Source organism: Agelaius phoeniceus, chromosome Z, assembly GCF_051311805.1.
Source record: "Agelaius phoeniceus isolate bAgePho1 chromosome Z, bAgePho1.hap1, whole genome shotgun sequence".
Lineage (NCBI taxonomy): Eukaryota > Metazoa > Chordata > Aves > Passeriformes > Icteridae > Agelaius > Agelaius phoeniceus.
The window spans coordinates 70,988,174-71,015,043 of NC_135303.1; the positions used below are offsets into that span (position 1 = coordinate 70,988,174).

Here is a 26,870-nt window from a genome sequence, read left to right on the forward strand (position 1 = left end):
GGTTTTTTTTAATTCTGCATCCAGTGAGTATGAGTGCTTCACAACTTTCATTACTGTGTTTAGATGAGTTGGCATTTGCTCCATTTTTAAAATGAGATGCAATGAGTTTAAGGTAAATGATTCAAAACAATTCTTTGTGTTTTGTGGGATGTAGTGTCTAATCTCTTCAGAAATATTGTAAGTAGTGTTTTGAAATATGAAGTGTAGCTCCTGTTGGTATCAGTCATTTGATGCACTGTAGGTGTTCAAAACAATTAGAATAGCACCTACACGTGGGCACCCTGACTGCGAAGAGCTGAGGATGGTTGTAGCAGTGAATGAGTTACAGGAGAGATACGAATTTCCAGACTGGTACTTGCCTCCTTCAGCTGTGGCATTCCTCTTTTCCTGGTTTATTTGAATCTTTCTGTGTCACAAACTTCTATGGAAGTCTTGACTGTGTAATTCAAGTTTTCTGAATGCAGAATTTCAATGCTACTTGCAGTGGTGGAATTGTGTATTTCAATACAACTGTATTTTCTTCATTTGCTGAGTAATGAAGCTTTACTTGAATAGAGCTTTTATTGAATGTCCTCTGGGTCATTCAGTTTTTTTTTAGAGCTGCTGCTGCTTTAGCAAACAATAGCAATATTTGTAGAGGTGGAGCAATTGTTAATTCAAAATGGCAGTTGACTTTTGACAAAGGGCTTCTTGCTCTAACCACTGTGTGTATTTAAGTGTTGAACTTACTTTTGAGTGCTAAGACTGTTGCTCTTGTACACCCTGTTGTCTCAGCATATGTTCTCTTTCATTGTTAGTGTTGGAATGCCACAGTAGATGTACAGGGAGATCTGAGGAGTTTTTGACCATGGTCTTCTTGAAAACACTTGAAGAAAAAAGGCTTTCTTTCATCAGATATTGATTTTTGTTTGTATGTTGTATTTCTGAATATAGGTTGCTCTTCTGAATTTGACTTGACCACTGTTTCATGCTTTTTGGAAATGGCTGCTGTTCAGTGGGTGTCTCATGAGTCTGATATTGTAGTTATTCAAGTAATTGAATTTAGAGTCTGTAGGCTCGATTTGGTTCAGTTATTTGGTTAGCAGTGCACTCTTCAAACACAAGTTCAGTGTTGAAATATGCTTTTTAAGCAGCTAATTCAACCTAAAGTCCTAAGTACAATTTAAGTCATAGTAATTAGACCTGCCATTCCACTGTGTGGCTGGTGGTTAGCAATCACAAGTTGCACATGTGTCTATACTTGAACATTTTTCTATGGAGAAGGGAATTATATGAGAGCATTCTTGAAAGGGGTATCACATTGAAAGCATGAACAAAGTGTTTTATGCTCTGCTAATTGACATTAATGTAATTAATTCCAGTAAAGACTGGAATAAGCGTACTAGGCCTGACTAGGACGGAGTTAATTTTTTTCATAGCAGTCCCTGTTGTACTGTGCTTCAGATTTGTGACCAAAACAGTGCTGGGAAGGCACTGATGTGCTTGCACATTGCTGTGCAATCCTTGCACAGCGCCAAGACCATCACTGTTTCACACTCTTGCTTCCTCTCAGGGAATAGACTCAGGCAAGAAGCTGGGAGGGGGCGCAGGCAGGACTGTTGACCCCAGCTGACCAGAGGGACCTCACATGCTGCATAACATCATGCTTGGCAGCAAGGCTGGCAGTGGTGGTAGTAAGTGGGGGAGCTGCTCCAAGCAACCATTGCTCAGAAGCTGAATGGACATGGTGGGAGGTGGTGAGCAATTGCCTTTGCTTGACTTGTGGGGTTTTGTTGCCTTTTTTTTTGCCTCTACCTTCCCCTCTCCCCTCCCACCTTTAAACTGTCTGTTTTCTTAACAACCAAAAGTTGTATTTGCTTTTTCCTTTTTGGCTCTCTCCCATATCCCACTGCAGAGAGCAGTGAGTGAACAACTGGTTTCAGGGCTTTGCTGCTGGCTATAGTAGACATACCACAATAAGATAAAAGTTTTCAGCTGTATGCAAGTTTCTACTGTTCTCTATATTGAATTTTGAAATTGTCTTGTTTATATTAACTTTGTTTTAACTTCATCTTTTTTGATCTTGTACTGGTAAGTCTAGTAAACCAATATATAGTTCAAATGTTATATTTAATTATTTGTATATTTTTATGTACTTTTCTGTTCAACATTTCAAGTAATTTCTGGTTGAATTTTGACAGGAAATGTACTCATGGCACCGTGTTTTCCCTCTTTTTTTGTGGTTCATCTGCTCGGTCTTTTGTGATCACCATTTTAGCAAATGAAATAGTAACAATTAATTAGTTTACCAGTTTATGTTAGACCTGATGATAGTCATTAGTTGTAACAATGTATTTGAGTCTAGCATGGTAACTATCGAAGGCTTGTGAGGGAGACTCACCAGCGTGGCTATTTTGAAGTAACTAATTAAAGATGAGTCAAATATAAGAAAGCTGATATTGAATTGCATTTAACATTGTTTTGTATGCATCTTTAGCAAGGATTATTCTTGTTCCATTGGAGTACTGTTTTGGAGCTAAATGTATGCTTTAATGAAAAGTGGTTTGTGACCAGAGGGTGTTTCAAGTATGCTTATATACATGATTTTGTTCAAAATAGACAACATATAATTTTTTAGTTTTTGAGGCAATGATTTTTCTTAAGCTTTTTTGTAGCAAACTTTGAAAATTGCCTTATATGAACAATTTTGTGAGTATAGCTATTGGAATAAACAGACTTGTTCTCATTTGCTCTGTTCCTTCGAAATTTAGAAGCGGTTGGTGTTCTGCCCTGTTTTTTTTTTTTCCTAGCTGTAAATAAGTTGACTGCAGCCATTAAGAAAGTCCTCTTCCTGCATCTGCAGATAAAGTTCCTGCTTACAAGACTAAACTAAGGCCATCATAGATGCTGATTCTAAGAAAGCAGAGTCTGCATTTAAACTTGACTTTTATTTTATTCTGCTGAATAATTTCTGTATTAACTTAACTGTAGATTAAGTCACTTTTTTAAAAAGGAAGTGACTTAAGTCACTTACTTAAAAAAAATAAATGTAATAGAATCATAGAACAGCTTAGGTGATAAGGGGTGTTAAAGATCATCTAGTTCCATCTCTCCAGCCATAGGCAGGGACACCCTCCACTAGACCAGGTTGCCCAGAGCTCCATCCAGCCTGGCCTTGAACACTTCTGGGGATGGGGCATCCACGACTTTCTTGGGCAACCTGTTCCAGTGTCTCACCACCCTCACAGTAAAGAATTCCTTTACAATATCTAATCTAAACCCACTCTCTTTCAGCTTGAATCCATGCCCCTATTGTATGGGGCACTACATGCTCTTGTAAAAAGTCTCTCTTTTTCTTGTAGGTTCCCTTCAGGTACTGGAAGGCCACAGTTAGGTCACCCTGAAACTTTCTCTTTTCCAGGCTGAAAAACCCCAATTCTCTCAGCCTGTCCTCACAGGAGAGGTGTTCTATCCCTCTGATCATCTCTGTGGCCTCCTCTGGACTCCCTCCAGCAGGTCCCTGTCCTTCCTGTGCTGGGAGCCCAGAGCTGATGCAGCCCTGCAGGTGGGGTCTCAGCAGAGCAGGGCAGAGGGGCAGAATCCCCTCCCTGGCCCTGCTGCCCACCCTGCTCTGGATGCAGCCCAGGACACGTGTGGCTCTCTGGGCTGGGAGTGCCCATGGCTGGGGCATGTCCAGCCTCAGCCACCAGCACCCCCAATTCCTTCTGGGCAGGGCTGCTGGGATCTGTTCATCCCCAGCCTGTGCTGGTACCAGGGCTGCTCTGACCCACAGGCAGCACCTTGCACAATGGCCTTGTTAAACCTCATGAGATTCCTCTTCTCCTAGAGCTTGTCCAGGTCCTTTTGGATGGCACACCATCCTTCAGCTGTGTCAACTGCACTGCTCAGCTTGGGGTCATTTGCAGATTTGTTGAGTGTGCACTCAATCTGTCTATGTCATTAATGAAGATATTAAATAATACTGGTCCCAGTACAGATCTTCGAGGGACACTTGTCACTGATGTCCTCAATCGCCTGCTTGTCCTCCATGTGCCTTAGCACAGCTGCTGGGAGGATCTGTTCCATCATCTTTCCAGGCACAGAAACAAGGCTGACAAGTCAGTAGTTCCTGGGGTTCTCCTTTCTGCCCTTCTTAAAAATGGCAACTGTGTTTCCCCTTTTGCGGTCACCTGGGACTTGCCCTGAGCGCCATGATGTTTCAAATGTCATGGAGAGTGGCTTGGCACCTACATCAGGCAATTCCCCCAAGACTCTGGGATGCATCTTGTCAGGTCCAACAGACTTAGGTAAATTTCAGTCTCTCAAGTGGTCATGAACCTGATCTTCTCTTACAGTGAGTAGTACTTTGTTCTCCCAGTTCTTTTCCTGTCAGCCATCCACTTCAGTAGTGTAGGAAGAGAGGCTGCCTGTGAAGACTGAGGCAAAAATGTTGAGTACCTCAGTCTTCTCTTCCTTCATTGTTCCCAGTTTTCCATTGTTACCAGCTGCATTATTGGGGGTGAACTTCTTTAACCTTCCATTTCTGCTTAACATACCTGTAGAAGCCCTTATTGTTATCCTTTGCATCGCGTGTAAAGGTTTTAAATGTATCTCTTCAAAGGGAATATGAATGTAAATATATATAACTATGTATTTATTTTCTTCTTTATCAACTCCAGTTTTTTTTCCTAATGTTGAACTAGACTGTTGGAAATGAGAAAATATCTATATATATCTATATATCTAAACATCATAATTATAAAATAAGTAAATACTTACATATATAAGTATATATATAGCTATTTTTTATGTTTGGTGTACATATAGAATATGGTACATTTATGTAAATATGTAACTAACAGTATTGAATAAATGGGTTTACTCATTTTCAAGAAAGCCTACCTTTTATCCATTGTTATATTCTGAAAAAGCAAAAATTTTAAGGTGCAGAAACAATGTGATAGAACCAGGCATCACATGGAATAAGTACAGGTTTTTTCAAACTGTGTTGGTGTGGTCCATTGTGGCGGGCTCTTCTGCAGAACAAAGCCTCCCTGTCAGTAGCACAGAGAAATGTTTAATTTCTGAAATTGTTTTCTCAAGCTAAATCTTGAGCAGTCTTTTTTGCTGTATAATTACTTGAGGTAGAAAAAAGTTAAACTTTTTTCCTTAATTTTACTAGTTCAAGTAGAAGCTGAATCAGAAATGCTTTTGGCATTATGGGACCCTGTTTCTTCATCTTCATTTTTATGAAATGCTTTCTCTGTTCTTGATGGGCTTGGGTGTACTTCTGAGTAGGGAAGTCCAAGGGTTACAGAAAGCTCTTTTCTTCTGTTGTGCTTTTCAAGTGTATAGGCTGGAGTCCATGCCTGGTCAACATAGCAGGATAGAGTTTTTTTTCCCTTCTCTCATGAAAGCTTTTTTTCCTTATAAATCAAATATATGACAGATGGGATTTCTGTTAACACTGTGTTAATCTAGGTTTATAAGAAGCTCAGAATTAAGTTATATTAGTTTGGGAGATAAAGAGGTAGATGTTTACAGACTTTTTTTGTGAAAACAAACCTTTTTTACTTTGAAACAAAATCTGACTTTTATATGATATAATGATATGGGTGTCACCTTTTTGATTATATGCATGTGCACAGATTTACACAACTATTTCCTCTTCTAGGATCCTTCTGTTACACAAGTGACAAGAAACGTTCCTCCAGGGCTTGATGAGTACAATCCATTCTCTGATTCAAGAACAGTAAGCATGTTTATTTCTTAATCATGCTGTTAATCTTTCATTTGTGAAAGAATTGGGACTGATGTTGTAGAATGGGCTGGCTACAGGTGGTGGAAGATGTGGAAGAATAGATAGTTCCATTAAGTATTTGGAGGATGCATTGGCAAGGTTGATTTCACAGAGCTTTGACTTGTTAAGGAAGACTGGCCCTCTGAAAGGAGACCAAAACAGAACTGAGGTTTTTTTCCTGTTTTTAGTAACTTCTGATAGTTTTATTAAATTGTTTTTCCTGGTTTTACAGACTTCTGATAGCCAGTCCTTGTGGTTTTCTGCATTTCACTAGCTTTGGAGCTCACTTACCCAGCGTTTTGCTTTTGATTTTTGTTTCACTTAATGAAAATGTTGTTCAGAATAAGGAAAACATTGTGTTTAAATAATGGTCCACAGGCTTTGTATAGTGGTGCAGTAGTGAAAGGAAAAATTTATGTCAGAGAAACAGTTGCTTTACGCCTCTAATTTATATTGTTTCAATATACCTTGTGCTTTTCTTTTCCATTGTGGGGAAGAGTACAAGAAATAGGGTAGTAAATTCATACTGTAACCGCATTTTTCAGTGCTGCTTCTGATAGTGAAGATCTTGTGCAAGATTATTAAAGTATGTGGCTAGTTATTGTCTGTCAGTATAATTCATAAATATTTAATACCATATTTTTAAAATGCAGTTTTACTTTTTATGACAAATCTGGTAGTGCTGCTTGGGAGTGTTCATATTTGAGTATTTGCAATGCCATGGATGGAGCAACAGAATTCACTTGTGAGAGAGAAGGAGCTTATGTTAATTGATATAAACCAGCATTTTAACAAAGTTACATAGGAAATGCAAATGTGGTGGTAAAGTGGTTTAACAAGATTCGACGGTGAGGTACATTTGATTACTGCCCAGAGGACACAGTCAGAAAAAGTTGTCAGGAAGGTCTTCCTGTTTAGTCATGAGGTTCAGAAAGGGCCCCATTGCTTTCTGGACTCCTTTCTGAGGGCAGGGGTTTTGGTATGTATGGATCCAGACTTAGTCCCAGATCTTGTCAATGATATATGTCTAAAGGACTACATGTGCACAATCAGTCCTTTCTATCATTTAGCTAAGATTTCAAAGTTTAGTGTCAGTTACTGAAAATCTGTTGTGGCAAGAATTTATCTTTCTCAAGGAGCAATGCTGAGGTGTGTCCCTACTTAAGGGGAGTCCTGGTGTGCAGCCCAGTGCTGTATAGGAGAGCTCAAGGGGCCCTGGGCTGTGCACTGCTTATGAAGTAAGATGATTGATTTGTAGTCATATTTGCATACCAATTACAGAAGTTAGCTTCTTCCAAACTTGGCTTGAGTCAAATCTTTATTAGCACTATGGTTAACTGGGTGCATTGCTCAGATCAGCCCTTGGATACTGTTATCTGTTTCCCCCAAGATCTCCTTAAGAGCTGGATGTAGTTTTCACAACCAGTTGGATCCATTGCAGCTGGTGATAACTTGAGCAAGATCGTGGGAAATAATGGGAGCAGGGAGAGCAGACTCGCATAGCAATGAATCAGTAAGGTTTCATGCAGTTTTAAAATTCTGTGTGGAGGAAGCTTGGTTTTGGGTATGCCTTGGATCAGCTGTTTAAGGTAGAATATTTACAGCTAGCAACAATGTTAAGTAAGTCTCCAAAATTATTTTCTCCTAGGTCACAATATCAGGAATTATGTTAGATTTTGTTTTATCAAGCTAGGAGACTTTTGAAATGACTTTGTATTGACCAAGGAAGATCTACAGGAAAGTAGATCTTGTTTTACAAAAATGTAATCTCGAGCTACTCTGACTTCTTTTATTATTTCTGTACTTGTTTTAACGTGCAGCTTTGTGGGAAAAGGAGAACTGAAGCATATGGCTAAGATTATCTGGCTTTGAACAGTCAGATGTGCTTGGATAGAAAATTCTAATTGCTCATTAGAGATCTTACTCAAAAAGCTGGGATGATGAAAGAAATCTAAGTCGATGGTCAGATCTACAATGCACTGTGATTCAGTTAATAATCTGTGGCATGTTTACAGATTAATAAAAATTATCCAGAGAAGTGAATGAACACTTCTCTGCAGAGATAAAGAACTTCCACAGGTTTTCATGACAAGCAAGACTGAAAAAATTAAGAGTGCAGTAATAATCAACCTTTATGTGTTACTCACCTTCTGCTCTATCTTGTGGATGCTGAACATACGAGTATTTATTCAGTAATTATATGCATTTGAAAGAGTGTACCTAGGTACCTGAGGATATACTCACAATTCCAAGTGCTCAGCTCTGTTTTCCTGACGGATTTGTATGCAAGAGGGGAGCATACTATGTGTGTATACAAAGAAATATGTGCAAGAAGAGTAATTGAAGAGACCCTGGAAGTGAACGCCTTCATAGACTGGAAAACCAGAGGTAGAAGCAGGGTCTGTGAATTTTAGACTTGGGGAAGTACCCAAGTGTCTGTCAGTATCCCTGTGTGATGTCCGTCAGATAGGGATAGAATCACTATTTTGTGTGCTGCTCAGAGCAAAAGCATGCAAGTAGTTTTGGTGGGAGTCAGTTATCAGATTTATAGTGGTTGTACCAATATGGTATCTTGCAAACTCTAGAATTAACAAAGCATTCAGTTTTGATCTTGGCTGTACATAAAAGATGTGGACAGGCTGGAAAGGATCCAGAGAAGGGTCACAAAGGCAATCAAAGACCTGGGAAGCCTGATGTATGTGGAATGATTGAGGAAACTGTGTTTGGTCAGCTTTGAGAAATGAAGTCTTAGGGAAGACCTTAAGTCCATATTCCAGCCTCTAAAAGGTGGCTACAGAGAAGATGGAGACTCCACTTTTACAAGAAGTCACAAGTGAAAGATGGGAGGTGGTGCGTAAAAGTTACTGCTGGGGACATTCAATTGTGCACAAGAACAAAATGTTTCACAATGAGAACAACCGGATCAACAACTTACCTCGACTGATCTCCCCAGGGAATTGTTGGATTCTGCAGCATTCAGATTGAGCTGGACAGAGTGCTAGGCCATATTGCTTAGACCGTGCTTTTACTAAGAAAGGTTGGACTAGATGGTGCTTGAGGTCTCCTTCCAGACTGGTGTTAGTGATTCTTTCCCCATTCTCTCCAAGTGGAGGTTAATGAATTAGGCTACAGTGCAAAATATTTCTCCATTTCAAATCCAGATAGATTTCAATGGATAATTATTCTGTGAGAAAGTGATTTCAAACTGAATACTAATATTTGTTGCATTGTCTCAGTTGTGCTCCCTTTGTCAAGTGAGGTACTTCCTACCAGTCTTTTTGGATACAAGATGGGACACAGGAAAAAAAAAAACCTATATTCTACTTTTCCTCAGTATTCCTTATTTTGTTTACTGGCTTCTGATATTTTTGTGCCTTGACTTTTTTTCATCCTTCACCTTCAGTGGTAGGAAGGCAACATGTATGACATATGGAGAAGAGCAAGGGAGGTTTTTTGTTGCATATGTCACCACCTTAGTATCTAACATGAGAAATCAGTTTTGTTAGGGTTTTTTTTTCCCCTTTATTTTTATCAGATTTCAAAATCTGTCTTGTTTTTGATGTTAAACAAAAAAAAAAAGTAGGCAATGGTGTAAATGTCATATTTTTGTCATATCCTTGGCTGATCTTCAGTGGTTTTGTCTCCAGCTCCAATAGTCACCATGGAGATTACATTGTATCTTTTGTCATGTTTCTGAAGATCAGCAATGAAGATTAGATTATACAATTAGTATTTCTGCTTCATCGTTTAATGAAATTATGTTAAAGAGAGTTTTTATCTCTTCCTGCTTCTATGTTCTAAACTTTTTGGAGCACTCTTTGTATATAGATAAGCCTATACACTCATATATGCCTGTATACCCATATATACCTGTCTTGGTGTGAAAAGACAGGTGTCTGCTAAGGAAGTCAGGAGCCTCCCCTGAAATAGAAAATATAAAACCCCTCCCTCCGAATTGTTATAATTTTAGAATTAAGGGTCTCTCAGGCAAAAATATGGGAGTAGGAATAACAGTTCTTTATTGAGGAAGAAAATAAAAATAAAATTAAAAGTTGCAGTAATACAAAGCAACACTGACAGAGCCAGAATACAGCCTGACACCCTGTGGATCAGGGTGTTGGTAGCACTTCCATTCAGTGGTGGTGCACTCCTCCTGCAATGCCAGGTGTGGTTCTGTTGGAGCAGCGATCCTGTAGAAGGGAGGAATTTTCCTTTGAAGGTCCTGTGGTGGTGTAGATGGGTTTGGTCTTCCTCTGGGAATGCAGTGGAGAAGAAAGCTTCTTCTCTGGGAATCCATTGGGAAAGGCTAACTGTGGTGTTCCAAATCTCAGATTATATCCAGGTAGGAATGCTTGGCTCCTCCCCTGGGTGGAGCATCTCACAATGGGATGATGTAATTTTATCAGTCATGCAGTGACACTCAATGGCCCATATTAACAGAAGATATCTCTCTGGAGGGAGGATTGGTTATGGAAGAGAGAAAGAAAACTGCCCAATTAAAAGTTATCTTCCCCAGAAGATAACTGCCCCACCTCTAATGAGTGGTGATAGAATACAAACCCCCAGCAACACCTTCCAACCTTAGACAATACCTATACATAATAATGCATACAGCAACCAATTTCAAATTGCTGCATTAGAAAATTGGGATAAAATCATTAATGAAGTCGGATTTTCTGTTATTGTTTCAATAGATGTATTTCTGTGGACTTCTTTTGTCCAGCAAATTCCTGGGTAGCTCCCTATCCTTCCATCTTGTGTCTAAACACAGCAGAAAACACAGAATTCTGTAAGAAATCAAACTAATCATCCACTCCTAACTTATTCTGGAATTTTTAACCTGTCCCAAATAAATAAACTTCACCTGTATGAGGAAATCAATTCAAGAGAGAATGTCTTTTGAACACCTATCTCAGTCAGCTGTTGAAGACAAGTTTAGTTAGATGATTTTTTTAAACTGTGTTCTGATTGTTTTTAAACTGACTATTGCTGAAACCTTAGGCTGCAAACTACAAACTTTCACTTTGGGAAGTTGAACTATTCTTTAACTGTTACTTAATTTTGTGAAGGGAGCCTCTAAGACAAATGCAGGCTGAATGATTAAGAAGCTGCAACTGTCAACTGAAGCTGCAAGTCTGTCCAGATAAAAACAGCTACACATAAAGAATTCCATAAAGAACAAGTAGGCCCCACATCAAAAATCATATGGGACCAAAAGGCATTTGCAGAGCACATAAAGAACATGTGGAGAATGAGTTCATAGGTTGTGAGGGTATAGAAGCCCAGGTACTTCTTTGTTCTTTGTCTCTCAAGGTGCAGCCAGCTTAAGCTTTCAGGTACTGGAATGTTCTATAAGGTCTTCCCAGAGCCTTTTCTTCTCCACGCTGAATAAACCCAGCTTTCAGCCTGTCCTCACAGGAGAGGTGCCCCATTCCTCTGACCCTCTTGGTGTCCTTCCTCTGAACTCATTATGTTCATGGTCTTCTTAGACTGGGGGTCCCGGAGCTGGATGCAGTAATCCAGTTGGGGTGTCATGAGAGGAGAGAGGAGGAACAGAATTGCTTCCCCTGACATGGGCTGCTTCTGGTTAAGCTTCTTTGGATGCAGCCCAGGTTGTGAGCACAATGCTAGAGCTTGAGAGTATACTGATACAACTTCAGTACTCCTCACTTCTATGAAAACCCCAGACTGTGCAGCTATGTTTTGCAGGGCTTTTTGTTGAGCATTATTTTGGGAGCTAAATGATTTTCCAAGGCATTTGAATACTTCTGTTTGTTTCATTGTAAGTAGCTGTAGTATTCTTTTTGGTTCTCAGCTTTGATTAGGGTTATAAAAATAAGTACTTTAGTTTGGCAGGAAGACTTAGATCAAACTGAGTTTAAAAAGCATGATGGTAATTTTTTAAAGAGTCATCTTTTAAGAGTTTAAGAGCAAGCAATTTCAAAGTATTGTTATTCAAGAAAGTGAGTCAGAAGGCCAAGTTGGCTGAGCAGGGATCTTTTTCTAGAACTTAAATAAAAATGGGAGGTGTTTGGACATTGAAAACAAGGACAGATGACACAGGAGGGTTTGGAGAGATGCTGTTTGCCACTGCAGGGAGGAGATTTGTGTGGTTAAAGCATGATGAGCATCCAAGCTAGGCAGCACTGTGGTGGATGACAAAATGACCTTTTAAAAAAGTAAACAGCAAAAGGATGTTCAGAGATAATATTGGTCCATTACTTGATGAGGTCAGTCACTTCACAGTTAGGGGTGTGGAAAGAGCAGAGATGTTTAGCGCCTTTTTTACCTCTGTAACACCACTGATGGGCCCTAGGGACCCTTGTAGTCTTGTGACTTGAAGGCTTTGTAAACTCTGAAGGTGTTCAGGGTTTACTGTTCCCACTGAATGCACGTAAGTCAATGAGGCCTGATGCAATTCATCCCAGTGTACTGAAAGAGCTAGCTGATCATTATCATGGGTCCCCTTCACGTTATTTTTCAATGGTCATGGGAGTCTGGAAAGGTACCAGTTGACTGGAAGCTGGCAAATGTTGTCCCAGTTTTCAGTAAGACTAAGAGGGAAGACTTTGGTAATTACAGGCCAATAAGTTTCACTCCAGTGCCTGGTAAAATTATGGAGAAGCTTATTCTGTGAGCAAGGGACAAACACTTTAGAGACAATACAGTCATTAGTCAGAGCCAGAATTGGTCCCTGAGGGGAAGGTCCTGCTTAACCAACTTAAGCTGGGAGTTGGACTCCATGATCCTTGTAGAGCCCTTTCAGCTTGAAATGCTCCATGACCATGATGCTTTCTTCACTAGGTTCTTCATCTATCGTAGATAATTTATAATACTTGTGCCTATTGTGCATTGCTGTGGTCTTTGAATAGATAGTAACCTGGGCAAATACATTAAAGCTGTATTGAACTTCTAGCATTTACTATGAAGCTAAGTAAGTATGAAAACATGGTAGTATCAAAAACATGCACTTTTTTTCTGTGCTTAATGAAAGAAATTTGTATTTCAGCAACAGTCTGTATCCTCTGAATACAATGGCTGAAATGTATATTTTGCTGTGATTATATTCTTAACACATGTATTAACCTAGGAGAAATTCTGGAGTGATACCTAGCAAAAATTGGTGAAATAGTAAAGCAATAGATTATGGATCTTGAATTTGAAAGTTTCATATGTTACATTACTTCTCTAGTTAGCTGGGTGATATAAACCTTTGTTAAGTAGAAGGCTCTAGAAGACATTATTAATAAATTACATGGTGTTTCAGAGTATGAATAGATGACTCTTAAATGCTGCAATCCTCTGAAACAGTTACTGGTTGTATTAATATTCATGTCTGAACAAAATTAAAATTCCATTTACTTTTACTGAATTCCTAAAATTCTTTGTGTGTTTATTGAAAGTAATGCAAGATAACAGCACCACGGAACTCAGTTGATGTCTTTTTTCCTAAAGATTATAAATATTGAAAGCAGGATATTGAGATTTCAATTTATTTCAGTAGCACTTCCTTTAAAAAATTTAAATTGGTTCTTACAGATATAATGAAAAGAAGTTTATTAGAATAGGAAAATATTTCTCTATAATTGTCTTTTGTTTTCTTAGCCTCCTCCAGGAAATGTGAAAATGCCGAATGTACCCAGTACCCAGCCAGCAATAATGAAACCAACAGAAGAACCATCTTCCTACACACAAATAGCAAAGGTTTGTCTGCAACTTTTAGGCACTAGGTTCCTTTTAATAATAATTATTTAAATATGCTTCTGGAATAATGTATTTTATAAGTAAGTATTGCTTTCCAAATTAAAATTAATACTGCCTTTAAGTAATTGGTAATATGTGAATTTTTGCTATATTGGTTCAGTCTTCATAAGTGGAGATGCTTAATTATAGTGAAAAGACTTGGAATATTTATGCCATGTTCATACTTTTTGTCAATATCTGGTGATATTTGTTTTGTTCAGGAGCATGCCTTGGCCCAGGCAGAACTGTTAAAGCGTCAGGAAGAACTGGAAAGAAAAGCAGCTGAACTAGATCGCAGAGAAAGGGAAATGCAGAGTCTCAATCAGCAAGGGGGTATGCATGAAAAATATACTTTAAATTTCTGAAATGTCACTTTTCCTTAGAAACTTTTTATTTTACAGTGGCATTGTGAAGCAGATTGAAGAGGGATTTTTGTAATGTCTTCAGGAAAAGGAAGTTTATCTCCCTTAAGAGGATGAATGCAGTGAATAAACTGTGCTATCCTTTCAGATTTTCAGTGAAAAAAATTTAAATGTGGCATCTGTAGCAAGTTATTCTCTTTTATCTATTATTCTCTTCTATTTTTATTCTAGATTAGTATCTGAGTAACACTACTGAATAAAAATGGAGCATTTTGAGATGAAGTAAAACCAACTTCTTGAAGTAACATCTCTGATTTCTCATTTATCTATTTACACCTGTATGAGAACTCTTCTGGTTTGAAACATTTAATTTCTTTTGCAGTGTTATAAACATAATATTCTACACAAATGCCAGAAAGATCTATTATATTATTGAACTTTTATTAAATTTTTTGGATGCCACAAGCTCTGTGCTGTGCAAAATCAACTGTTTTTTACAGCAATTTCACATGTGTGAGAAGATTTCCATCCTCTTAACTGAAGGTGTTTTTCTACAATTACATTTGTGGGAATATTCCTTTTCAAAAGAGCCCCAAAACCCAACAAAGCAAATCATTGTATGAAAGGTTGACTTTATCTGGTCATTTCACTTTTATCTACAGTTCTGTTTTATTTTCACACATGCTGGTCTTTTTTTGAATATGCAGTGTTACAATTCCAAATTGCTTAATTCCTTATAATTCAAGTTGTCAGGAGATTTTATAGAATAGAATAAAATATTTTCAGTTGGAAGGGACATACAATGAATCACAGAATAGTGATTGGAATAGAGTTGGAAGGGGACTCTGGAGGTAATCTCTTCCAAGGCAGGGTCACCTGGAACAGGTGATACAGGAGCAGGAATACATCCAGGTGGGTTTTGACAGTCTCCAGAGAGGGACACTGCACAAAGCTCTCAATGTAAAGCACTCTCAATGTAAAGAACTTCTACCTAATGTTAAGTGAAACTTCTTGTGTTTTAGTTTATTGCTATTGCTTCTTGTCCAGTATCTGGGCACCCCTGAAAAGTCTGGCACCATCCTCTTGGCACTCACCTTTGCGACATTTATATGCATTGATGAGATCCCCTCTGTCTTCTCTTCTCTAGACTAAACAGGCCCAGCTCTCTCAATCTCTCCTCGTTAAGAGAGATGCTCCAGACCCCTCATCATCTTTGTGCCCCTTCAATGGACCCTCTCCAGAAGCTCAATTTCTCTCTTGTCTTGAGGAGCCCAGAGCTGGACACAGCACTCCATGGGGCCCAGTAGAGGGGGAGGATCAGCTCCCTTGACCTGCTGGCCACGCTCTTCCCAGCGCAGCCCAGGATCCCACTGGGCCTCCTGGCCACAGGGCCACACTGCTGGCTCATTGTCACCTTGTGATCCACCAAGACTCCCAGGTCCTTCTCTGCACAGCTGCTCTTCAGTGGGGCAGCCCCAGCCTGTGCTGGTCCTTGGGGTTATTCCTCCCCAGCTGCAGGACCCCGCACTTGCCCTTGTTGAACCTCGTTAGGGTTCTCTCTGTCCAACTCTCCAGCCCACCAAGGCCCAGCCCAAAGGCAGCAGAGCCTTCAGGTGTATCAGCCACTCCCAGTTTGGATCATCAGCAAACCTGCTGAGGGTACCTTGGATCCCTTCACCCAGGCCAGTGATAAAACAAGTTGAGTGAGACTGGGCCCAGTATTGGTGCCTGGGGAACACCACTGACTACAGGCCTCCAACTGGATTCTGCTGCCCTGATCCTGACCCTCTGAGCTCTGCCATTCAGCCAGTCCTTGGTCCATCCCACTGTCCATTCATCTAAACCATGCTTCCTGTGCTTACCTGTGAGGATGTTACGGGAGATGGTGTCCAAAGCCTTGCTGAAGTGGAGGCAGACAACAACCACTGCTCTCCCCTTGCCTCCCCGTCCAGCCCTGCCATCACAGGAGGCTGTCAGATTGGTCAAGCATGATTTCCCCCTGGGAAATTCCTGCTGACTGCTCCTGATGACCTTCTTTTCTTCTGCATTCTGGTGCTGATTTCCAGAATGTTCTGTTCCATCACCTTTCCAGGGATGGAGGTGAGGCTGACTGGCCAGTAGTTTCCTGGATCCCCCTCCTTCTTGCCTTCTTTTGAAGATAGGAGTAACATTGGCTTTTCTTCAGTCAATGGGTCCTGTTCCTGTTTCCCATGATTTTTCAAAGATGGTGGAGAGTGGCTTAGCTACAGCATCTGCCAGCTCCCCCAGCACCTGTGGGTGCATCTCATCAGGGCCTGGAGGTGTGGCTTGGGAGGAAAAAAATGGCAGCTAGCCCCTTTGTCTCAGGGAAGGGGAAAATGGAGTTCACACCACAACTCAGGCAAAACAAATGGGGATCTCTTGAAACTTCTGGCATTGTTGTCCTCCTCACACCAGATGAAGCTAGTGGATTTTGGTGTCCTTTCCCTTGTTGGCTCAGCTTTTTTTCCTGAGGTCTGGGGCTCAGAGTAGCCCCCTGCTGGTCCACCATCTCAGCAACTTGGATCTCCAACCAAAAATGCAGCAGAAACAGTTCAATAAAAAAGCCAAAATGCAGCTGAAAGGATTCTTGCTGCAGCCTCCAGGCCAGGGGAAAGAAAGAAAAAAAAAAGTGCTTAAGCTAGCAAAAACAAATCTAGTGAAAGCAAGAATGTGATGTCCTGGCTCGTACCACAGCCGCACCCTCCGGAGAGAAGCTTTGAATAAAACCCATGCAGGAGCCCAAGGCTCTCTGCCCCTCCCTCTGATTTCTCTTAAAGCTACAGCAGCCATTTCTGGGAATAAGGCAGATGATTAGGGAATAGAGTATCATTGAAAAATCACCCCAAGGCAATTGTCCAGCAACACATCTTTTGTCATTAGCTCATATACCACATGCATTAAAAAATTGTCTTCAGTGACCTCCGGGAATTTCCTGGACTATGTGTGCTGGGCCATGTTGTTCTACAAATACCAGGATTGTTGAAGTCCCCAGGAAAACTGGGGCCTATGCTGATGAGGCTATTGCCAACTGTCCATAGAAAGCCTCATCAACTTCCTCCTGCTCATCAGATGGCCTACAAGTGAGCACCCACAGCAGTATCACCCATATTAGCCTGTCCCTTAATTCTCACCCATAAACTGTCAACTCATTTATCTGCCCCTAAATAGAGCTTGATACAATTCAGTTGCTTTGTTATATGAAGAACAACTCCACCACCTTGTCTCTCTGACCTGTCCTTTCTAAAAAATCCACAACCGTGTGTGAAATTGCTCCAGTCATGTGAGCTATCCTACCATATCTCTAATTGCAATGAGGTGATGGCCTTGCAACTACACATAGATTTCCAGTTCTTGTTTATTCCCCATGCTGCTGTGTGTGTACAGGCAACTTCAGACAGGTAATCCAGCATTCAGATTCCCTAGATAGAGTGTAACAGGATTCATTGTAACCATGAACACCCTTGATGTTGTTAGCCCTGTGATTCTCATCTTGAGAAGCAGTCAAGGAACATCTGTTGATGCACTGGTTGACATGACCTCATCCCTAGAAGGAAGCAATAGAATTATCATAGCCACTTTGGACCCTACCCTTGAGTCATGTAGTCTAAAATCCATCTCAAGAAATTGGCCAGTATGCTGCCAAAGATTCTCTTACCCTTTTTTAAGCAGGCAGATCTCATTCCTCCCTAACAGGCCACAATCATTCAAGCAAAACCCATTGTTATAAAAGCCAAAACCTTGATGGTGGCCAGGAAGCAAGATGTTGAGCTGCACAGTGTGGCTGCTTTTGGCTGTCCCTGTTTCTGTGACCAGGAAGATATATGAGAAGATGACTTGGGCACTAATGTTTGTCACTTACCTTGCCAGCACTTTATAGTCTTCCGTGATCCTGCATATTTTTTGGCTTGTGGTAGCATTTGTACCCGTGTGAGAGAGGAATAGTGGGCTGTGGTCCATGCTCTTGACAAGTTGGGCTACCCTCTTGGCAGCCTCATGTATCTTTGTCCCTGGTAGGCAGCGTTACCTCATGCAACTCTCGACTGGGCTGGTAGATTGTGTCTTAGGGACCCTAAGACAGTCACCCGCCACAATTACTCAGTTTCTTCTTACTGTAGTGACTGTGTGCTGCTGGTCCGGATGTTCCTTGTTGGACTCGCTAATGGACATCTAAAGCCTTTAAAACATCATATCTGTTCTGGTGTGGGTGTTGGAGGATAGAGGTTGGATTGAGGTCTGTATTTGTGGGTCACCAGGATCTAGGGTGTCTCACACTCACTGATGTTCCATTGTAGTTGTATGATTTTGAAGCCATTTCTCTATCTCCGTTTCTGTCCCTCTAACACTGCCTGCTGCAATTTTGTACCTTCAGCAGCAGTTCATCAAACTATGCACATTTCATGCAGGTACAAGCCTTTTCTCCAGAAGAAATATCCGTGCATCCATTGCAAACTACCACCTGTACTCATGTCTCTTTCCTTACCAGTTCCCTCAGAGGATGTGTTATTCAGACTTTTCTGGGGCTGTCTCAGTAGATACACTTGTTTTGATTCTGAGACAAGTGCCCACCATTATGGCAGATGCTTAGAGCACTTAGCACTTACCTGAGGCATGGACCTACCTGCGCGTTGCACCCTCCCTGCTCACCCTGCTGCACAAACTGCTGCACCACATCTTTTTGATGCACCATGTTCTGGTCACTCATGCTCCCTAAAGCTGATTAAATCTCCCACACTGCTCCTCGTAATGCTCACTCCCCTCCTGACTGGTTAGTGAGAGCTTCTGGGTCCTGAAAGGGCTTTGGGCTTTGGGTGTCCCTGAGCTCAAGAAACCTCTGGAGAGCTTGATCTCACCCCCGAAACTTACTTTGGTTGCTGCTGCTGCCTCCTGACTGACAATGGCCGTATAGTCCAATTGCCTGTCCACTTCAGTACCGATAAGTTAAAGCATGTTATTGAGAGCATTGTTCATTTGCCTTGAAACATTGACAGGCTGAGGATGTTGACCACTCCTCTAGGAAACCCATTCTAGTGTTTGACCATTTTCTTGGTAAGGAAATGCTTCCTGATGTCCATTGTGAACCTACTCTGGCACAACTTTGAACTATTCTGTGAATTACATTTCTGGATCCCAGGGACATGCACACTAACTTTGACTCTTTTGAAAACACTGTAGAGTGGTCTTGACTGGAGAACAGGGTCTTTTGGAATTCTCTAGCTATTTGCATTAATTTGCCTTAAGATGCTGGCTGCAGATCTAGGACACTGTTGTCATATGTTGTCTTAATTTACTACAGTGAAAGATCTTCGAGCTGGTATGTCAGCTTGATGCCTTTGACCTTCTCGGCTCAGGTTCTGTGCAGCATTGCATCTGACCTAATAAAAGTGTGCTGCTTCCTATTTCAACAAATTAATTCAGTCACATGGTGAATATATCTCTTGCATTCAGAGTTTGAAATGCTATGGCAAAGGTTTGTTGCGGTGATTGTCTCAACTGAATCTCCGAGTCTGTGCTTGGTATGACTTGTGTTCAGCAGAATGTAAACTCTAGCCTGCAATAAGATAAGCATTCAGGAAATCCATGTATCCGATCCTGTGTCCTTTGCAGTGTCCTCACTCTGTCACACAACTGTATCAAAACATAGTAGTGCTGTAGGGCATATTCTTGTTAGAAAAAGGTACTTAGAGACCATTTCAGTAACTGTCCTGAGATTTCCTGCCTTTTAGGTAAGTGTTGACAGGAAGCCATATTGGAAACTAGAGATACATTGACACTAAGAATATCAGGATTCTGAAAATGGAGAATGCTTTTCAGTCCCCTATCTTTGTGTTCAACAGACTGTGTGAGTATGGTGGGACTTTAGGGAAATACTCATTTAAAAGTCAAGGAATTCTCAGAAATTGTTTTTCTGTCCATATCTGTTTTGTGAAAAATTCTCTTACTTTTTAGGAAATGTTAGATGCCTGCTCAGTCTTTTATGTAGATAACTATTTTACTTTCCTTGACCTGGCTACACTTAATTGTATTTAATTTCTGAAGTTTGTGTTATGGATTGCTCTTAAAACCCTTGGGTTTTGGTAGCCTGAGAGCCTGAGTTATCCATCCACTTGAGAAACTCATGCATTAAACACTTCAAACAAGTTCAAACATGTATCTCTTTCAAGTATACAGAGACTGAAACTACATTATAAACACCTTTTTTTTTTTCCTTTATTTTCTGTTTTGCAGGTAGAAAAAATAACTGGCCACCTCTCCCTGAGAATTTTCCTGTAGGTCCTTGTTTTTACCAGGATTTTTCAGTAGACATTCCTGTAGAATTCCAGAAGACAGTAAAGATTATGTACTATTTGTGGATGTGTAAGTATTTTCTTTTGAAGAAAAATAAAGTGCCTGTTCAAGCTTGGTAATATATACCTGCTGCTTTGGCTTTTGGAGTATCTGTAGTGAAGAATTATTTTAAATCCAGAAGCCAAATATTGAAGCAAAATTTTATGTTAACTTCAGTCTTAAAAGTATTGAATTACATCATAAAAGCTTCCACAGAAGAAAAGGAGGATTATCCTAGGGCAATTTGGTTCTAATTTATTGCAATTGTCTGGTTTAAGTTTCTCCAGTTGTAAAATGAACTTTGACTGTTCATTAACTTAGAAATAATTCTACTGGTTTTAAAATCAGCTTATATGTTAAGGAATAAATCTCACAATTAGTGTTAATAGACTTTTGAGTTCAAGATGTGTAATACCCATTTACTTTAATTACATAATATTATATAGTTTAAAATGGTTTTCATCTATAGCAAGGGCTTAATATAGTTTTACCCTATTTTAAGAAATAGTGTCAATTAGCTGAAGAATCAGTCCATGTTAAAGCTATCCTTTGTAGGCAAAGAATGCTCTACACCGTCTTTGTAGGAATAATTTTGCTCTCACTGGGTGTCTCTGTTTTTACTGGAGAAATACTGGGTTAAAGAAGTGTGCAGATGCCATACTTGTTTCTTCTGCCTTGTCCACTGTGATTGATGCAAGACTAATAAATACTCTGACTCTGATAAAATTGCAAGATTTAGATACTTTGATGCCTTTAATATATTTTCAGCCTTCCTAAGAAAATGGGGATTTCAGATGTTTTCTGAACTTTTTTTCGTAGCTTAAGATGTAGTTAGGAAATCTCCGTAATTTTACACATTACTCTAGTAATCTTATTGCTGTGATTGAACCACGTAATTGAAACACATGAAATAAGCAGGCAGCACTGAATCCAGTCAATTCCACTTCATCATAATCTACTGCTTTCTATATTCATTGCTAGATCGTTAATCTTCATATAAGCAACTATAGAGCGTATGACTGGTCACTCTCATAAAATTGGCAGATAATTGAGATGTATATGAAATCTAAGGTGAAATACTCAAAATTTTAGGACGGTTACCAATTTTGGCCATTTGCCGGACTGAGTTCTCAAAGTGCATATGCTTCAAATATGAGGTGAAGTAGGGATATTAATACTAATTGGAATATTAATACTCTTCTTAATTTTCCTTTTTATGGCAACAAGAAGCAATATTACATTATTTCAAAATACATAGGACCTGTGCTTTTATACTGACATGACTGCCTTCTAGGTAGGCTGAGGTTTCCACCAAGTCTTCTTGCATTCTTTTTTCTTTAGCTGTAGTGCTCTCTGATTTACATGTATTATTAAGGAAGGCAGGAATAGGGCATAATAGAGGAAAAAAACTCCAATATCTATTGAGGTCTATTCGTTCCTAGGATTGCATCTATGTGTTTTGGCTAATTTCTCATTGACTGCTTATCCTCTGAGGAGGTATTTATTGCCATGGTAGACCTGCTTCTGCTTGCCTCTTTTTTTTCCTCTTCCAGAACTTCCTATGTCTTGTAAGATCTAGGGGTTCTGTGAACATAATCACATTTGGATAAATCGAGTACTGCATTCTCAGCACTTTATAAAGTAGTCCTTTTCCTTTGTGGTAGCCCTGGGAACAAACTTACTAGTTTAGTTTTCTGTATTTCCACTGTTAGTATTAATTTGACATCATCATTCTTGGTTTTTATGTCTCTGAGGAAACTTCTTTACCTGGTTAAGATCCATATGCTCTTCCTTTCATGAGAAAACAATCCTGTTTGTATCCCTATTTCATTAACTCATCCCTCTTTTCTTTTTCTCCTTTTGTATCAGAAGTCAGGGTTTTTTAATTCGTTGATGTGTTTTATCTTTGCACATTTTTTCCCCAGGGGAGAGACTTTTTTTTTTTCCAAGAGACTGAGTGCTCACATGTTTTTGTGAACTATAACAATCAATTAGCAATGACTTTTCACAGTTGCCATTGGAGCTTTTCTATTCTATCTTGGCGTTGTGGCCTTTGGTGCTTTAAGGGCTTACTCATGAAAATGACAGTTTTTCTAGCTCATTAGCACTGTTTAGATCTTTTTGTGCTATTACTGTGTCCAGTGTCAAGTACAATGTCTCTTGACTTGTGCTAAAAGTCAAAAACAGACTCAAAAGCATGTTTTCAAGCTACTTTCCCCACAGGCTGATAGCATGTGCCTAATAAACACCACTTGGATTTTGAAATATTTCTTATTTGAAGTTACAAATGGAAGAGATTCTGGTAGAAAAATAATACAGTGAAGTGCCAACTTTTTTTCTGTTTCTGTTCAGGAGATTTTCATCTCATCCTTTGTCTGAGGATATGAGAGATGGTGTGTCTGTATATATATGTATATATATGTATATCAGTCTGTGTAGATGTTTGTTCTGCCTGTCCCTGAGAACCTCCAGTGTTAGACACTTCACAAACTCCCTCCAAGCCTGTTCTAATGCATTGCTGACTTTTAGAATTAGAAAATGTTTATTGGTATATTAATTTAATTCTCCACTTCTGTGTTTGATCTTTCATGTTCTATCCACTGTTGCTATGGAAAATACATTTATTCCCATTAGTCATCTCCTTTTGCCTTACTTAGCATATTTCACTCAGCCTTTCCTTGTGGGTGATGTTTTCTCAAGGTTTGACTGGTTGCTGTCATACAAATTCACTGTTAGTCCACTCCATATTATTATGTGTTTTTTAGTGTGTAGCATCAGGAAATTTTTAAAATGTACCTTCACATTTTAGATAGCACATATTTATGTGCTAATCCAAGGCTGTTTAATGGTTATGTTATCTGTTTTAGAATCTATTTTTTCCCTATGGAAGATCTTCCTCTTTTTTGTAAGGCATGTTAGCACATCTCTCCAAGTAAGCAGAACAGGACTAAGAACAAAAGCCTAAACAACATCTGAAGCTCCTTGGTGCTCCAAGGTTATGTGTGATCAAACTTCACTAGCCCAGTCCTCACTTGTGAGTTGCCTTGTGGTTTCAACACTCTCCATTGTACAGGCATCCCATTTGCCTTTAGGCAGTTCCAATCCAGGGTGATAGTCATGTGTCCTAATGTGGACTTAGGTTTCCTGAAAATATAATCAATGAAATATTACTGAAATTAAGCTTAGTAGAAAAATTTGTTTTCATATGGTCTCAAATGGAATAGCAAAGTCATCTTAATAATGTACATGCGAAATATCTTCAGTACAACTTGTGATCTTTTTTTTTAATTTACAACTCTCTTTCAGACATTTATGGATTATAAAGTGTAGTTAATTAAGACAAGGAATATATCTAAAGGAGAATTCTTCTGTTCAGGGAAGTTTATACCAAAAAAAAGTAAATAATTAATATTTATTAAACTAATGTATTTTTCCATTGTTGACTCTTATTCTGGCATGAACACCTTTTTTTTCAACTTCAGCTGCTTCCACACACAAACTAGGAGAAGGCTTTCTTCAATCACACAGGGTACTCTATTGTTACAGCTGTGAGGCTGTCATACAGAAATTGCATGTTGCAGACTTCTGACAAAGCCCTAGGTGATTTCAGCTCCCAGGTGGTCATTATTTTCTAATAGCTTGTATTATGGTTTAATTTGCTGAGACAAGTAGGTGGAAGGTACTTTATAACTGTTACCCTGAACCTACAAACAGATGTCTGTTCATATGAGAGCTTAAGCTTGCCTACATCCCTTAGTGAAGGCATTGGCTCAAAGGATAAATGATTCTCTGTATCTTGCAGCAGGCAAGTGAATGGCAAGCACAGTGAAGTGAGAATTGTCAGTCAAGTCTGCTGTCTTCCTTTATTGCTTGCTAATACTTGTTTTGTACTGCTGAGACTCTGTTACTGTAGTGAAGCCAGACCCCTGTGTTGCTGGTTTCAGTATCAGTAGTGGGTGTGATGCTTCCCCCTTTTCTGCACTGATGGTACTCTCTTAAAACTTGTCCTGTTACCATAATTGCAGTTATTAAAAGAAAGTAATTTTGTAAAGTTCAATTTCCACCAGAATTTGAATGTTTCCAGTAACATAGGGGTCTCCATGTGTTCCAGTATTGAGTAGAAAAAGAGAGAATACCCCTTTCTTGTACGTATCAAAGGAAGGCAGGAACTGGGATTTGTATAGTTTCTTTTGCTTTATGAGGCAGAAACACACAAATTCGGAAAGAATTGGTTTGCCTACCCCTTGGGGCAGTGGTAAGATACGTAGGTGCAATAATTGCCTTTTATTTTAAAGAACAAAGTCTTTTGATTCTGGCAACTCTTACTGGAGAATATGATTTATCTGAGGAAATGTTTTCACTTTCATCAGTCTTCCATGCAATGATCTGTGCATCTTGCTTTTAAGAGTTTTTCCCCACTTGTTGATTTAGAGCTCAAGTCATAATTAAGACAGGAACAAAGAGTTTCAGGAGTCCCTTTTTCAGAATCTTTAGTATATTGCCTGTTCTGTTAACCTTGCTATCCAGGAGAATGACTAAAATGTTGCTCTGAACTTAAATAAAAATCATTGCTGTCAGGAGCAGTTTGTGCAGTTATAAATACCCTACTTTATCTTGATCTGCAAGGAAAGAAATTGTTCTCTGAGGCAGCAAAATCCTTCCTGAATCACTGGTTATTGCTGAATAAAGAGAAAAATTCTTGTTCATCTTTGAAGTCTAGCAGAACTAAATTCTGTGCCAGATAGCATGAAGGTAGTAGTTATAATGTTTCTTAATATTGCATTATTCTGTTCTAAGAAGTAAACTTAATTTATATAAAAAAATAAATAAATAAAATGTAAAGTCATGATGCAAATGCATTTGTTTTTAGTAGAAATTGAATAGTTACTATGTAACAAGGTCTGCCAGTGAGAAAATTATACTTTTGAGCTAACAACAGACCACCAAAAAAGGCAGGTGTCCTAAGAAAGACCAGTGTCCTAAGAAATATTTGAATATACAAAATACATTAAAACATCTAGAACAGCTTCTTCCAGACCATGTTTTACTGATGAACATTCTTAGTAACTGGGGTATTTGTTTTATTATCTGGAAGACAAAGAGCTTTCTGTTGAAAGACTATTTGGGAAATTTTTGTTTTCAAATTTGAATGTGTACAGTGTCTGTTTTGTGATGCACTTTGTCATTTTTAAGCTTTCTCAAAAAATATTCAATGGTCTCATAAGTATTTGTATTCAGTTATTACTGTAGAAAAAATCAATTATTGCATCTGTAGAAACCTCTTTTTTCTTAATTTAATATTTGAAAGTGTTTTATTTTTATGACAAGATATTTTCCATTGCCAGGTAGCTGATGGTACTTGAATTTTCATGTTGAGTGCTCTTACTCGTGAATACAGGGTTTACCTAAAATTTAGAAAACTATAAAAATCAATTTATTACAGAAGGCCTTGAGATGGTATTGTCTGCATGCTGATGTTTTGTTTAAAATGCTGTTTTCTTTAAATGTTTAAAATGTTTAAAAGTTCAGGTATAACTTTAGCATTTGTAATAATTTATTGTTTAAACATAATTTAATTAATACTAGTTTGCTTTGCTTCTACAGTCCATACAGTGACACTGTTTCTTAATATCTTTGGATGTTTGGCCTGGTTTTACGTTGATGCCACACGAGGGGTTGATTTTGGATTGAGTATTCTCTGGTTCTTGCTTTTTACCCCATGTTCTTTTGTCTGCTGGTACAGACCACTTTATGGAGCTTTCAGGTAACAACTTCAGCTTGACTTAGGATATTTAAAAACTTGTCAAAATGCATTAACATTCCAGAATTTGCTTGATTATCATGAGGATAATCCTTTAAAGTGCTTTCATTAGAAACAAAGAGTACGTTTGCCATTAATTCAGTTGTAGAATTCGAAATACAGATGCCAGTAGTTAGTAATACCATGGAATATCCTTTAAAGTATTTACCGTTTTTACCACAGACAAAATATTTGTCAGAAATCCTTAACTTTGTTGAAGTTAATAAGGGCTGGTAACAGTTGCAAACAACATTCTCTCTCATTAAATCTCTGTTTCTACACACCAAGAATTTGAGCAGATTAGTAGTCAATAGTGTGTTAATTTTTTTCCTTCCTGAATGAACTTCATGAATAGCTACTTTTAAAATCTTGTATTTTTGTTATTTTAAGTGATAGACGCCTACAGTATCTCTAATTGAAATAGCCTGAGATTCTTAAGTATTAGTAGAGCAGGTATATATTAAACAAACTAGTATTTTTCCTAGTCTTAGCAATCTTTGCAAACTTCAGAAGCATAAGGTGTGTGATTAAGAAGAGAATGATGTGTTTGCATGTAAAATTAAACTTTTTCTTAGAGAAGATCAGCATGTAGAGATTTCAAGTCCTGTACTCAGGAAGTTTTGGGTTGGTTTTTTTTTCACATTGAAGCGATTCAGGATGTTCTCAGTTAAAATACCCTTATTCCTGCATTAAAAGATTGATGGCCAGAAGTTGCAATTAACTGTAACATTTAGACTACAGGAAGTGTTTCTTTTTGCTAACCAAGGACGTATTGCTATACCCACAAATCTTCGAGGAATCATATAGTTGTATAGTTTAACTTGCATTTCTTGTCTAATAA

General features: G+C 39.0%; 1 protein-coding gene across 1 annotated transcript in view; it reads left to right on the plus strand.

Moving 5' to 3' along the window:
* SCAMP1 (secretory carrier membrane protein 1) overlaps positions 1–26,870 on the plus strand; it is a 40,723-nt gene that overhangs the window by 7,011 nt on the left and 6,842 nt on the right. Inside the window, exons 2-6 of the mRNA XM_054652209.2 lie at positions 5,654–5,731; positions 13,385–13,483; positions 13,744–13,855; positions 20,131–20,259; positions 25,834–25,993. Coding sequence (XP_054508184.1) covers positions 5,654–5,731; positions 13,385–13,483; positions 13,744–13,855; positions 20,131–20,259; positions 25,834–25,993 — 578 coding nt within the window. The remainder of the gene's footprint in view (positions 1–5,653; positions 5,732–13,384; positions 13,484–13,743; positions 13,856–20,130; positions 20,260–25,833; positions 25,994–26,870) is intronic.